This window comes from Megalobrama amblycephala, linkage group LG4 (genome assembly GCF_018812025.1).
Source record: "Megalobrama amblycephala isolate DHTTF-2021 linkage group LG4, ASM1881202v1, whole genome shotgun sequence".
In the NCBI taxonomy this organism is placed as follows: domain Eukaryota; kingdom Metazoa; phylum Chordata; class Actinopteri; order Cypriniformes; family Xenocyprididae; genus Megalobrama; species Megalobrama amblycephala.
This window is the reverse complement of record NC_063047.1, coordinates 33,905,704-33,919,999: the sequence shown is the minus strand read 5'-3', so window position 1 is coordinate 33,919,999 and position 14,296 is coordinate 33,905,704. Positions and strand designations below refer to the sequence as shown.

At 38.6% G+C, this 14,296-nt stretch overlaps 2 protein-coding genes across 3 annotated transcripts; one reads left to right on the top strand and one right to left on the bottom strand.

The window, feature by feature from the left end:
• Positions 1-2,914: 2,914 nt before the first annotated feature.
• LOC125267389 lies at positions 2,915-5,097 on the top strand. 2 transcript variants are annotated; one of them, XM_048188965.1, is made up of 2 exons: positions 2,915-3,553; positions 3,942-5,097. In XM_048188965.1, the coding sequence occupies exon 2, from the start codon at positions 3,989-3,991 to the stop codon at positions 4,871-4,873; it is 885 nt and encodes a 294-aa protein (XP_048044922.1). In that variant the 5' UTR covers positions 2,915-3,553; positions 3,942-3,988; the 3' UTR covers positions 4,874-5,097. The 2 variants fall into 2 exon arrangements, with proteins under 2 accessions (XP_048044922.1, XP_048044924.1); XM_048188967.1 differs by having other exon boundaries at positions 2,915-3,558.
• A 7,213-nt stretch (positions 5,098-12,310) lies between these two features.
• LOC125267388 lies at positions 12,311-13,960 on the bottom strand. Its single transcript, XM_048188964.1, has 2 exons — positions 12,739-13,960; positions 12,311-12,636 (listed from the first exon to the last, which is right to left on the bottom strand). The coding sequence occupies exons 1-2, from the start codon at positions 13,485-13,487 to the stop codon at positions 12,549-12,551; spliced, it is 837 nt and encodes a 278-aa protein (XP_048044921.1). The 5' UTR covers positions 13,488-13,960; the 3' UTR covers positions 12,311-12,548.
• Between the last annotated feature and the right edge of the window lie 336 nt (positions 13,961-14,296).

The following is a 14,296-nucleotide window of genomic DNA, read 5'->3' as shown; positions in this document are numbered from 1 at the left end:
GTTTGTCTGTTACGGTTCTCCTAATAAAGGTGGACCGGCGTCCAAGCAGAGGATGAGCAAGTGGGTGGTTGAGGCCATCTCACTTGCATATAAAGCGGTCGGACAGTCCTCTCCTTTTAACGTCCGCGCTCATTCCACAAGGGGTATGGCGGCATCGAAAGCTTTGATGTCTGGCGTCTCTATGAGTGACGTTTGTGATGCAGCTGGATGGTCAAGCCAGCATACATTTATCAGATATTATAACCTTGATGTGGGCCCCACTCCAGGGTCCTCCGTACTTTCGAGCTAACATGAACAAGCATTTGAAGTACGGCACATTTGGGATTGCGTTCCCAATGCGTTTCACGCAGCGTCGATAGTTCCCACGAAAGGGAACGTCTCGGGTTACGGATGTAACCCTGGTTCCCTGAGTAAGGGAACGAGACGCTGCGTCTCTTGCCGTACCCCTGCATGCTTGCGAGTGCTTGCTTCAGATTTTCCACAGAAGCTAGTGTTCTCTGCATCCGGGCATGCTTTATAGTTTCCTGGTCCGTGACGTCACCCGTCTCTGACGTCTCGTTACACGATTGGTTGGATACAGGAGTGCTTCAATGACGATATCACGCAGAAGGTTCCCAATGCGTTTCACGCAGAGTCTCGTTCCCTTACTCAGGGAACCAGGGTTACATCCGTAACCCGAGACGATTTTAAAGAAGTAAAATATCAATTTATTTATTCAGTGACAGGCAACTTTTTAAAAAAATTCCTTTTACTAATATTTGATTAGAGCCCTGGGTGGGATGGGTAGATGTTAGTGGCCGGTGGTCTGGAGCCTTGAGTCAGCTTGTCTCTGGAGTTGTAGCTGGAAGCTTGACCGGGCATAACTCAGGAGTCGAGCTGAGCTGGGGCTCCATACTCTGGGCTTACGGGGTCTCCTAGTGTAGCCTTAACTCAGCTTGGCTCCCGAGTTAAGGAACTTTAGGACACAACTGAATTAATATCTAGTGTTGTAGTCAAGACCACCTTAATCGAGACCAAGCCGAGACCAGACAAGCACTCCTCAAATTCATCTGAAAGATCCACATTTACTACCTGAGAAATGTCTTATTTTTAATCAATAATTAAAATTAGAATAATAAGAGTTTATATAGGTCTGTTACCAATCAATTGAAATCACTAACAACAGAATTCATCTTTACACTGCAGAGGTGGAACAGAAGTTGCATCTGAATTGGTACAATTACAAATGCATAAATAATGTTGAGATTAATGTTTTAAAAATAAAATGTTGTTTACTGAACATTTATAAAAAAAAAAATCAATAACACGCTTGCAATTGTGCTCATATTTGTAAAAACAGCCCTCTTTCTTTTGATATTGCTTAATTATAGCATATATTATAATATAGAGATCTTATACAAGTACTTTTTTGCAATCACATCTTGAATTTTGTGGCCATTTGTATTAATTTTGGTGACTTTTTTGACACAATCCCTTCTTGATTTCTCACCCAGCACAACAGTAACATAATAAATGAAATTAGAAATAAGTTATTGATTGCATTTGAAGCAGGAAGTTTTACATCCAATCAAACTGATATGAACAAAGAAATCAGACAATGAAACGGCAATTTAGTGAGTGCTTTTAGTGAGACCAAGACCTTCAAAAAATGCTCTTAAGCAAGCAAATTTCATTTATATAGCACTTTTCTAAACAAGTTAATGCAATTCAAAGTGCTTGACAAAGAACCAATAAGCAATTAATAAAATTAAATGAAGTAAATAACAATTAAAAAGTAAAATAGACCCATTGAGATACATAAGAATAGAATTTATAAAAATCAAATTATGAAAAATAAAATACAACATTAAAAACAAAGCAAAACACAAAATATAAAAAGGTTTTATAAGATTTTACAGGAAGGCCAGACTAAAAAGATACGTTTTTAATTTAGATTTAAAACTATTAATGTTTTCAGCACATCTTATGTTCTCTGGAAGGTTGTTCCAGAGGTGAGGAGCATAACAGCTAAAAGTAGCATCACCAAACTTTTTAGTTCTACTATGAGGTACCTTTAGAAGAAAAGAATCAGAAGATCTAAGAGTCCTTCTCAGTTCATATACTCTAATCATATTTGAAAGATAGTCTGGAGCAAGTCCGTGCAATGCCTTATAAACTAATAAAAGATTTTTAAAATCAATACGAAAACTAACAGGTAACCAGTGTAATGACTTTAATACTGGTGTAATATGATCTCTTTTTGGCTTTTGTCAATATTCGAGCAGCAGTGTTTTGGATTAATTGTAATTGGTTAATTGTGTTCTTTGGTAGACCAGTAAGAAGGGCATTACAGTAGTCAAGTGTGCTAGCATTCATTTTTCTGTGTTGCTCAGAGAGAGAAATGATCTTACCTAAGCAATGTTCTTGAGATGATAAAATGCTGTTTTGGTAATATTACGTACATGAGCTTTAAAATTAAAATCAGAATCAAAGACAACTCCTAAGTTTTTTGCCACTTGCTTCTTAAGACTGGTCTCGAGTACTACCACACGATTAATGTCTAAATATAGTTGTAAATTAAGGTTAATAAGGTAAAAGCACACAAATATTTGTTATAATTAAACACTTTCATTTAGAAAATTGATCAGTTTGTAATCAGATGGATTCCTCTTTGAAACACATAAAGTTGGCTTAAATTGTTCCACAGTGAGTAATGGAGAAAAAAGACAATGTTTTCCCTTAAAAATGTAAGATATGCATGGAGCTTGAATATAATGTAGACTAAGCATCATAGTAATTTTCAGTGTGTGTTTTTTTTTCATTCGAGTTCAGCTCTAGTTTGCGTGTGTTTTGTGGCACTGTACCATATAAGCCCATCTTTATAAAAAAAAGTACATTTATGAAAATAATTTGCTCTACAAAACAATTTGATGTATTTGTTTGTAAATGAATGTAAAATGAATCACAAAACATTTAGTGTTTGTAGTTCACATGCTTAATTCTTTGGCAGTCTATCTTTCAGTAAGGCTAATGGTTTGACCTTGAGATTAACTTCTTTCCATCTAAAGGAAAATGATATAAAATGTTAAAGTACTATTTGTTCGTTCACAATTCATTTATCTCTTATTTGACATTACTTGCTTGCCAAAAAAAAAAAAAATGGCTTAAAATTTCAGAAATGTGTTGATTTCTGAAGGATCCGAAAGACCAAAGTTTTTGGGTATCTTTGTGAGACAGCATGAACATGAGTGGGGCTAACTCGACATTCACAAATGTGATAGGTATACAATAAAAATGTCAAGGAAGAAACAGATCACTGGATTTGTTAAAATAATGAGCAGCATAATATATGATTTTCTCCTTTTTCATTTGAATTCAAAGTTGAAAGTGGGTTTGAAGGGTACGTGGGCTTAATCGGTACATTTACACTATATTTTAATGACTGAACAACTAACCGGTTTGTGTTGGGTGGAGCAGCTGAGAGGACTATATAAGCGAGAGCCCTGTGAAGGTTCTTCAAAGATCTCTTCTGCTCTCGTCAGTGAAACAGCAGCGTCTTCTACAACATCTTCTGGTGAGGTGATGATTTATTCATCTGGAGAAAAACAACCGTTTAACAATTAGAATTATACAAATATAATAATTATAATTTAAACAATTATTTTTAAAAGTAAGAAAAGACTTATGAGTATGAAAGTATAATAAATTTGAAAAATTGTAAAAAAAAAAATTAAAAAAAAAGTAAATAAAATAAAATAAAAACTGCCATTGCATTAATAAATTTGAAGTTCTTATCTAAAAACATGTTATTTCATAAAAAAGATTGGTGAGCCAAGAAATACAATTATATGCATGTCAGACTTATAAATAAAGTGATAACTACAGAATTGATATAAATTCCTGATCATATTACAAAAGCAATAATTAACTGTAGTTTTTGTGTGTGTTTTTTTTTTTCTCAGAATTTTGACCTTCTTTCTTCAGCACCACAAATACAGAAGAAAACAAAATGGCAAATGCACAGCCAATAACCAAGCTCAATATCTCCACCACTAGGGAAGAAGAGCAAATACTCGGAGCTCAGGGTTATAAGTTCATCAATGTTAACCTCAATGAAGCTGCTGGTGGAAACCAGATCTTTCTTTGGTACAAGAAAGAGTCTGGCAACAGACCAGTGACCAGGATCGAGTTCTCATTCAATGCAGCGATGAAACCCGGTCTGACTGATGCTGGGTATGAGGTGATCAACAGGGATCTGAATGCAGGAGCTTGTGGAGATCACATCTTCCTCTGGTACTTCTACGGCAGCACCGAATATGACATTCCTATTGTGGACCTCAAGGTAACCAAAGTCGCCAAAGAAGAACCTGTTCTTATGAAAGGTGGCTGGGAGAGACTGGGCTGTGATCTGAACCGTAATGCATCAAAAACCATCATCTACCTGTGGGTGAAGAGAGCGAAGACCAGCTACATACAAGAGATCGCAGCAACTGTTGAGTACACTAATGACAGTCAGATGTTTGATGAGGGCTACACTCGTGTGGGTGAAGACACCAATCGGGGCGCTCCTGGAAACTTCGTCATGCTTTGGTATCGCCGCACAACCGTTAAAAGCAAGGCTCTCACTCATCTCAACATATCCACCTCCCACGAGGACGAAATAAAGCTTCAGATCGAAGGCTATGAAAAGATCAGTGTTAATCTCAATACAGGAACCGGTAGAAATGTTATCTACCTATGGTACAAGACAGAGGGAGATCAATCGATCCAGGCCATGGCTCAGCTGTTCAACCCCGAGGCCTGGATTGAGTATCAGAAAGCTGGTATCAACTTTATCGAGAACAGTCTGAATGAGGGCAACGATGGTATGAAAATGTACATAGCCTACAAGTAAAATCCCAGAATCATGCTGCCATCACAGGATCTTCTTCAGTTTTCTCATCATTAGATCTATATGGCTATAACTATAAGCATATCTGTTTCTAATGCATGATTTTAATGTCAATCTTTAAAGCACATTGTGACTGTGGCTGTTGTACTGCACTCAACCACACATTTCATTTGGCCTCTGTGTTTATGATGAAATCAATTATGAAATAAAGTCAACTTTAACCACAACGAATGCTTTGGAGAGGTTTTTTGGTGACGTCTTTGGTCTCATCTGTACATTATACTGCATGCACTGTCCCATCATTACATTTACTTTAGTGTATTTGTTTACAGGGGCAATGCACAATAAAAGACACGGCTGTAAATGTGGCAGAATTAGTCAAAAAGGCTATTTTTCATCTGCAGACCCTTGACAGAATGTTAAAAGGTCACAATAAAAACACAAACAAGCATCTTATATAAACACACACACAGATACACAAAAATATATAAAATGGTAAAAAACAAATTGGAAATTGTACTAAATTACAACAATGGGAAATTATCTAAAATAAAATATTGATAGCGATAGGAGAAAGCAAACCACCAAGAGCAAAATACACAGAAAGCTAAATACTCATTTTTCAGGGTCATAATACCATCACACTAAAATTCAATATTATCAATACAAATTAATTCAAAGGTTTTTAGTCTTATTTGGTGTGCATTTCAAAAAAAGTATGACAGTATCACTGAAAGCTGATTTAAAACAATGAGATTCTTCATGGTTCTTGATGTTGGTATATTAGGAGTTTCTGTTGCTTTATCCACACACACGAGAACAAATGAGTGCTTGAAATTAACCCAAAACTTAAATATGAAAAGCAAAACAAACAAAAAACAAACCCCACCCCTCAAAATACACAAATACAAAGCATTAAAAAAGTGTGAAGTTGTCTGAAGTTGACTGTAAATCACATCAGTGAACGTCTAAAAAGAGTGAGCACTTATCTTAGATGTTATTTCAGATGTTTTCTGAAGACTGCTAACAGCAACACGACCCATTTGAATATTTGGATGTTGAGCCGCAGCTCATTGGCCGCAGATACAACAGCAACCAATCAGCTGTGCTGTGAAGATAATGATGTGATCGCTACCAAATGAGTTAAAGATCCAGAGACCTGCGCCATCTAGAGTTTCGTGACAGAACTTGGAATAATCTCATGCCTTAAGATCTGGTACCTTAAATTGGGATTTTTGACAAATTAGTCTTACAGAAGCAAACTTAAACTTCATTTAGAATTACTTTATCTTATTTTATCTGAACTACTCCAGGAGTTTGATCATCAGCAACACTCAAGCTGCTGTTGTGAAGTTCATCACTGTTGCTAGAGTTTATCCAGTTTGATTATAGTCAATACTCATTTATTCTGATCATGTAATTACTCCTGTCAGTGTGTTTCAACCCACAACCCAATCTTCCTGAAGCAGTGTTTTGAAGTCGGCCATCACTAAATAAGTCGTTATTTTGTTACGTTTGGCGCTCCAAAAATATTCTCGTGGCTTTATAATATTAATATTGAACCACTGTACTCACATGAACTGATTTAAATATGTTTTTAGTACATTAATGGATCTTGAGAGAGGAAATGTCATTGTTGCCTATGGAGGCCTCACTGAGCCATCGGATTTTAACTAAAATATCTTAATTTGTGTTCTGAAGATAAACGAAGGTCTTACGGGTGTGGAACGACATGAGGGTGAGTCATTAATGACAGAATTTTCATTTTTGGGTGAACTAACCCTATAAGTCACTTGTTTCTGCTAAGTATAATTTCATCTTTTTGAGTCATAACTCTGATTTCCAAACGCATGATTCTGTGGTGTAAACGGGCTTCCACCCTGACCTGCTGGAGAAACGAGACCAAACCGAGAGCAGCAGTGATCAACAGACAGAAGAATAGAGGAAGAGCGACAGAAAGACAGCGAGAGTGAGACGGCCGTCTCTGTTCCAGCGCTTAGATCTTCAGAGTCCACTGTTTGACGCAGGCGTCGTGAGACGTCGTGACGAGCGTGTTGGCGTCGAGCCAGGCCAGACCGCTGACGTGATGTAACCGATGGGTGTCTGCAAACACACACACACACACACACACAACAAAACAAAATAAACAGCGTTTGGCTTAGTCAAGCGTGACCTTTTCAACGTAATTGTGCATTATGTGACGTCACGAACACGCATCGCAGAACAGAGCAAGGCGAGCATTTGTCCTTATAAAACTTTTATTTTTTTTCTTTTAAATGACCAATCGTTTTGCTAGATATCGTTTAAAGCTCTTTGAATCTGCACTGAAACTGTCATTTGGACCTTGAACCCTTTGGTGCCCATTGAAGTCCACTATATGGAGAAAAATCCTGGAATGTTTTCATCAAAAACCTTCATTTCTTTTCAACTGAAGAAAGAAAGTCATGGACATCTTGGATGACGTGGGGGTGAGTAAATTATCAGCAAAAGTTTATTTAAAAGTGAACTAATCCTTTAATGGTTACTGAGGTTTCAGACATACTTATTCACTCGCCTACTGCTTTTCCCCTACTATATAGTAGACAAGTAGATGGTTTCGGACGCAGTCAGTATGTCTTCTGCCAAGGAGTTGTGGACATGATGGGCAGCAAAAGACAAAAACAAAACACCAATTTCTAGAAAACAATGTAAAATGTTACTAGAGCGGCGCTTTCATTATTATAGGCTGTCAGTTTATGAATAAAGTGTGGGCTTTTTAAATCTTTTTGCACAGGTTTGTTTTTGTTTAAAAACTGCAATGATGTGTGAACGACCAGAAGTAAAGGTCAGCAAACTCCCAATCAAGCTTGCCAGTTTTCATAAGCAAGCCTCGGAAGCCTGTAAGCTTGCCTTCTGCCACAACTTTCCCCCCATAGAAGTATCATATGGAATAATCAGAATGTGCTGCGTGGGAAAAAATCTATTTGTTTAAAAGGTGTAACTTTTATTTTAGATTTGTTAAAAAGGGATGGCAACTTCTATTCCTATTCTGAATTTACAGCAATTTTTGAACTGGATACCTCATCTAAAATGTATGATTGGGTTATTAAATCTATCTCACCCAAACTGTTATATCTAGTTAGGGCATATCGTAGTTACAGAGTATCAAAATGTGAAGTACCCAAATTGTCAATTGGAGGTCTGGAGCTCTGTAACGTGAAGTGTAACAATTTTTGGATGAGAAGAATCCTTATTAAGAAGTTCAGCTGTCACCCAAAAGCTTTTTTTAAATGGAAAATAAATTATCCTTATCTTTCTACTATTAATGTATGGTCTGGTATCAATACATGTTTGTTACCTAACAAGATGAATGAACTTTACTATAAAATTCTTCATAATTACTATCCATGTAACTCTTTTCTTTCTAAATTTAAGTTGGACATTTCTTCACAATGCACATTCTGTAATTCTAATCTTGAAACAATACCACATTTATTTTCTGAATGTGATTATGTAAATGATTTTTGGAAAGAAGTAGCCGGGCTTATTTTCTCTGCTTATAGCAAACTTTTTATTTTTGAAATAATTAATGTTCTGTTTTTAATGTGGGAAACAGGGTCAAAGGAGATGGACAATGTGTTAAAATTGCTAACTATCTGTGGCCTATTTCATCTGCATGAATGTAAAGTTACTGAATGTAAGCCCAACATTACGCTTTTTTGTATTGATTTAAATCTATTTCATGTATCCCCTGTATGTTTAATAATAATAATAATAATAAAAATGTTTAAAAAAAAAAAAGAAAGATCAGAAGTAAAGGTAAACTATCTGTAATACCAATTTGTAGCCACTAGATGCCTGTATATCTCTCTATATAAATATATGCAGGGCTCTTTTTGTTCTCTTCTGTCTTCCGGTTTCTTTCTAAAGCTCTTTCCTGAGTGTTTACTTTCTTTTTCCTTTTCCCAGGATAATCCTGCTCTGGCTCTATAATCATCTCCACAAATCCATTTTTGACTCGTTTCATTACATGGACAAGGAGTTACTTGATATTCTCCTCGACCTTTGATGAAATATTCTTCATATCTAGTCATAGTTTTGCAATTTTGATCTTTTATAATCTGAAAATAACCATCTAAGGCCTTTTTCCGCCATATACTATGCAATTCCCAATTATACTGTTCTCCTGTACATTTGTGTATCTTTTGCTCTGGGCATTTCTCCCAGTATTTTGTTGTGCTCACACTTATTAGGTATAAGGTTTTCTTTTGGCCAGAATACATTGCAGGCCTGATAATCACTTTTGCTGTTCTGTTGGTCTTACTATGCCAATTTATCCATGGAAAAGGGTCTTTTAGTTTTGTTGGGGCGTCATACATTTATTTTTTGTAAAATATTTACGACATTCCCCTTCAAAAACTAATACAGGATTTGGAAGGTTTGTCATTAGTTTATTTTTATTGCTGTCTCTTTGGTTGTTATGCTTACTTGTGTTGGGTCGAGTTGATATTCTTTGTCTGTTTTTACTTGCTCTTGATGCATTTGATAGCATCCATGTTTTTCTCCAGGACCTACATATTCTATACTGCTTTTCTTATGCCAAATCCATATTTTTCTTATTTGAGTAATATTAAACATTTCCTTTCTCAATCTACATTTTACCATTGTATCATTTCCAACTTTGAAGGTATTTAATATCTCTGAACATTTGCTACATTCTTGTAAAGTAGATTTTTGCAATTTTGTATTTTTATATTTACTATAGTACAATTTGTGACTTCATGTGTGTAAATTTGGTCTACTGCTATCAATTGTGTAGCAAAATCAACTAAGGGCCAAATTCCTGCTAGGACTATGGTCCCTATTATCAAAATTGCCAGTAATACAGGTTTGGGCAGGCATGGTTCCTTCCATTTCTTCATTTTTCTTGTCCAGTCATCACGTTTTTCTCCATCATCCAATTTCATAATTCCTGAAAAATAAAAACAGAACAATTAATGGGAGTTTTCCGGGGCCCCCCTCCATCCCCTTAATTTAAAATGGAAATTCCTGACTCAAGAATAACCCTGCAACGTTATTCCAGAGCCGGTTCCATTTCAACGGCGCAGGCGAGTACTTCAGGTTCTGATGTTGTGGTCAAATTCACAATCACTGTAATTTCCAAAGTAAATCTGCGTGCCGGTAGATCTTCTGTTTCACCTTCCATTATAGGTTTTTGCTTTGCACCAGCATTCTTTTTCTGAGGGCTTCCCTCCTGCCAGAAGTCTATCAGCACACATCCCACCCTGGTAACTTTCTGTATTATTTTGTTCGGCCAACGTTCTTCGTCAATTTGTCCAAACTGGCATCTCATATTACCATTTTCCTCATCACATTCGCCTCGCCTGGGGAAATCAACTCTTGGTGACATTATTTGTTCTCCATCACCATCAATGGTTACAATTGACCAGATAATTCCTTTCCCTTTCTTTGGTTTCACTGGTCGTCCGTTGTCATCAAAGCACATTTTCAGGTCCTCTAGTTCATGGCCCAGACTCCCTGGATCCACTAGCAACCGTTTGCTTTGAACTTCCTCTATTCCTGCACGGCATCTTGACGTCCAGGAATAATCAATACTGCTGTTGCTTAGCTGTCTTAGATAATTGTCATTATCTAGGCCCACACTTGTTGTGTTCCAACTACTGCTAACTAAACCACGAGCTTTTTGCCATGCCCACACCCTATGCCTTCCTATCACCAGCAATTCTCCTTTTTCCATATCACTAATGCATTCCTCGCATTTTATCCATTTCAAGCCTGTCCATACACACTCACGGTTATCCTTCGGATTTCCTGTTCTTTGAGTCATTATTACCTCTAGCTTGGGATACTTTATTCTGCATTCCTCACATATAACACATAGTGCTCCCTTTATTGCTCCGGGATGCTCCTTATACTGACTGCACTTAAGTTTTGGTTCCTCTAAGGGCTTTTCCTTAAGATCCTTTTTACACCTAGGTTTAGGTCATATGATTTTTACCTGTATTCTTATGAAATATAATGCTTATGGAAAATGGTATGATGTTGGCTTAAGTGGTAATGTTTAACATAGTGTTTAACATTGATGTTAGAAATAGAAAGAGCAAGATATGGTATGGGAACATGCAAGATGTATGTTAAAAACATGTCTGTGCTAACAATGTGTGGAAAGTTACAGCCGCTAAGAGATGTTCCTAATATGGTAAAAGGACAGAGGCTTCAGCCTTGGAGGTTAGAGATATAAAAGTGAGGGGAAGCTTTCGTTCTTTGTCTTACACTCTGCAGCTACTTGTGTTTCTGTTGACTGTTTGACCTTTCTTGCAAGAAATAATCCTTTAAAGACAATTGGACGTGTTTGTCTCTTAGCAGTAGAGTCGGGTTGAATTTTTTGCCACAACAATTAGTGTTAGCATATTCTGTCATGATAATCTTTCAATTCAATTCAATTCACATTTATTTGTATAGCGCTTTTCACGATACATATCGTTTCAAAGCAGCTTTACAGAGAATGCATGTCAACATTACAATTTAAAGAATGCAGTTAGCAAATAATGTAATAATTTAGGCAATTAATTTACAATCACTGTTAGCAGTTTAACTGAAGGTAGAAGCAATGAGCTCCTGAAAAATGAATTACATTAACAATAATTAGGATATATAGAAATTGGGCAATGTGCATGTTGATCCAGATGATTGCGTCTTCTGAAGTCCTTGCAGGAGTTGGCGCCGTCTCTTCATAGGTGTTGGTCATCTGAGGTCTTCTTAAGAGGCTGGATCCAAACTGAGGCTGATGTCCTCTCTAGTCACCTCGGGACGGGTGTCCCGAGGCAAAACAGAAAAGCAAATGGAGAATAATTAGCGTAGCTGCTGTTCATAACTTTAAGCAAAGATAGTCATGTGCAATTGATCTGATATGAGATGCATTATGTGAATGCTTGGCTAAAGAGATGCGTCTTTAATCTAGATTTAAACTGGGTGAGTGAGTCTGAGCCCCGAACATTATCAGGAAGGCTATTCCAGAGTTTCGGAGCCAAATGTGAAAACACTCTCCCTCCTTTAGTGGACTTAGCTATCCTAGGTACAACCAGAAGCCCAGAGTTTTGTGATCTTAAAGAGCGTGAAGGATTGTAGGGCGATAGAAGATCGGTTAAGTACACAGGAGCTAAACCATTTAGAGCCTTATAGGTCATTAGCAATACTTTATAATCGATACGGAACTTAATGGGTAACCAGTGTAGAGATGATAAGATTGGTGTTATATGATCATATTTTCTTGACCTGGTAAGAACTCTAGCAGCTGCATTTTGTACTAATTGTAGCTTGTTTATTGAGGAAGCAGGACAACCAGCTAATAATGCATTACGGTATTCTAGTCGAGATGTCATGAAAGCATGAACTAACTTTTCTGCATCAGTAATAGATAATATATTCCGTATCTTAGCAATGTTTCTGTGGTGGAAGAAGGCTGTTTTTGTAACATATGAAATATGATTTTCAAAGGATAAGTTGCTGTCTAATATAACACCCAGGTCTTTAACTGTCGAGGATGGAGTAACAGTACATCCTTCTTAAAAACCTCACTATTCGGGGAATAGACAGTTTCTATAGACTGTATTACACTCACATTTCTATCAATGAAGTGGGCAGAACACAGACTGTGATTTGAGGTTTGACTCACTAGTCATTCGGTGCGAAGCATCTTGGAGATGTTCTCCGACAGAAGATCAGCTCCGATTCTGCTGGGGTGCAGGCCATCAGCACGGAAGAGCCTAGGACGCTCCCAGAAAAGATTCCAATTATTTATAAAGAGCAGCTTCTGTTCATTACACCAAGACATCAACCATTCATTTAAAGCAAATAATCTACTGAACCTTTCATGTCCTCGTCGGTACGTCGGAAGCGGTCCGGACACGATGATCCTCGTCGCGGGCGATGTGGCTCGTACCGTCTCGATCAGGCTCCTGAAGTCCTGCTTCAGCACCTCCGTCTGCCGCAGCCTGGTGTCGTTCACCCCCGCGTGCAGCACTACAGCTCCGATGGTCTCAGCACCGTTGAGGATCGTGGGAACCTGCGCAGCGACATCGAGAACACGAGCACCAGGAAAACAGTGACTGCGCACCTTACCTTTAGCTGTGGTAGCGTGGACGTGGCGGACGATGGAGTCTCCGATGACCATGGCGTGACGTTCCGCCTCGCGAAGCGGGGAGAAGCGGTTCCGTGTCGAGACCTCGAAGATCGGGGGCGGCGGAGGAGGAGAGGTCCTGGTCCGAAGCCTGGCTCGCGCCTTCCGCTGCTGAAGAACCCAAGGTCCCTGGTGTGACGGCGCCGGAGTGAACGAGGGCTGGGATGAACGCGTTCTGGGTGCTCTGGCCCTGTGCAGAGAAACACACGGCGTAGGGGAAGCAGGAGTGTTAATATCGCGCTGTAAACTTACCGAGGACTGGTGAGCGTCAGCACGGGACGATTCCAGCGCTGTCTGCTGCTCGCGTAGCTCGGCCTGCTTCTCGAGAAGGGTCTGAATCTGTCGCTCCGCGGCCTCCAGCTCCAACTGCACCGCATACAGCTCAAACGTGTCCTCACCTGCACACAAAGGTAGAGAAACATCCGATACACTCGCCATTAGAACAGACGAACAATAATATAGTGAGAGAAAAGTAGAGACGCTAGAGTGACCACGCCGCTATTGCGAACGGGCTAAAGCTAATAGCGAATGTTCGGGAAGTCGGATAAAACTAGCGATATCAAGGTAATCCGAGTTTTTTTTATATAAAATAATGTTGGGGATGTGTTCCCCCGCTGAAAAAGAAAGAGTGATAGGTTATAAGTTTGATTTTAAGAGACAAAAACAAGCAAATAGGAATCAGCTCGACGGAGCTCTAGCTCAAACAGCGCGGCAGCAACAACAGGAAGTGACATCAAGTCTATATCGTTCATTTGGGAACTGTTCAGAAGGTGTCAGAAGGTGGGATTCCTTGGATGTGCCTTTTGGACCCGAGAGCGGATGGTGACTGATCAGATATTTAATGTCTTTTATCTTCAGTTGATTTCATCTAAGGCTGTGGCTGAAGTTGTAGTTCTTGTTGTTCCTCTGTCCTTCAGCGATTCTGCTTGTTATCACCTAATTATCTCATTAACTCCAGCATGTTTCTGTGTTACATTTAACAGCCTGTAGTGTGAACACTGAGCAGTGTTCAGTTCATCTGGTCTAACCCATCTGGGCCCCACATAGCTGTGCTGGCTGGGGAGTGTCATAAGACTTAAGGTCGTAAGGGACTGAGTTGGAGAGAACTGCGATGTGGGGATGTTGTGTGTGTGTGAGAGCGATGTTTGTGTGAAATGTAAGCAGACAATAGATTGTAGGCTAGAGGAAGCAGACAGAAGGGAAAGAAGGTGAATGCAGAAAGAATTGGCATGTAGGGAAGGAGGACT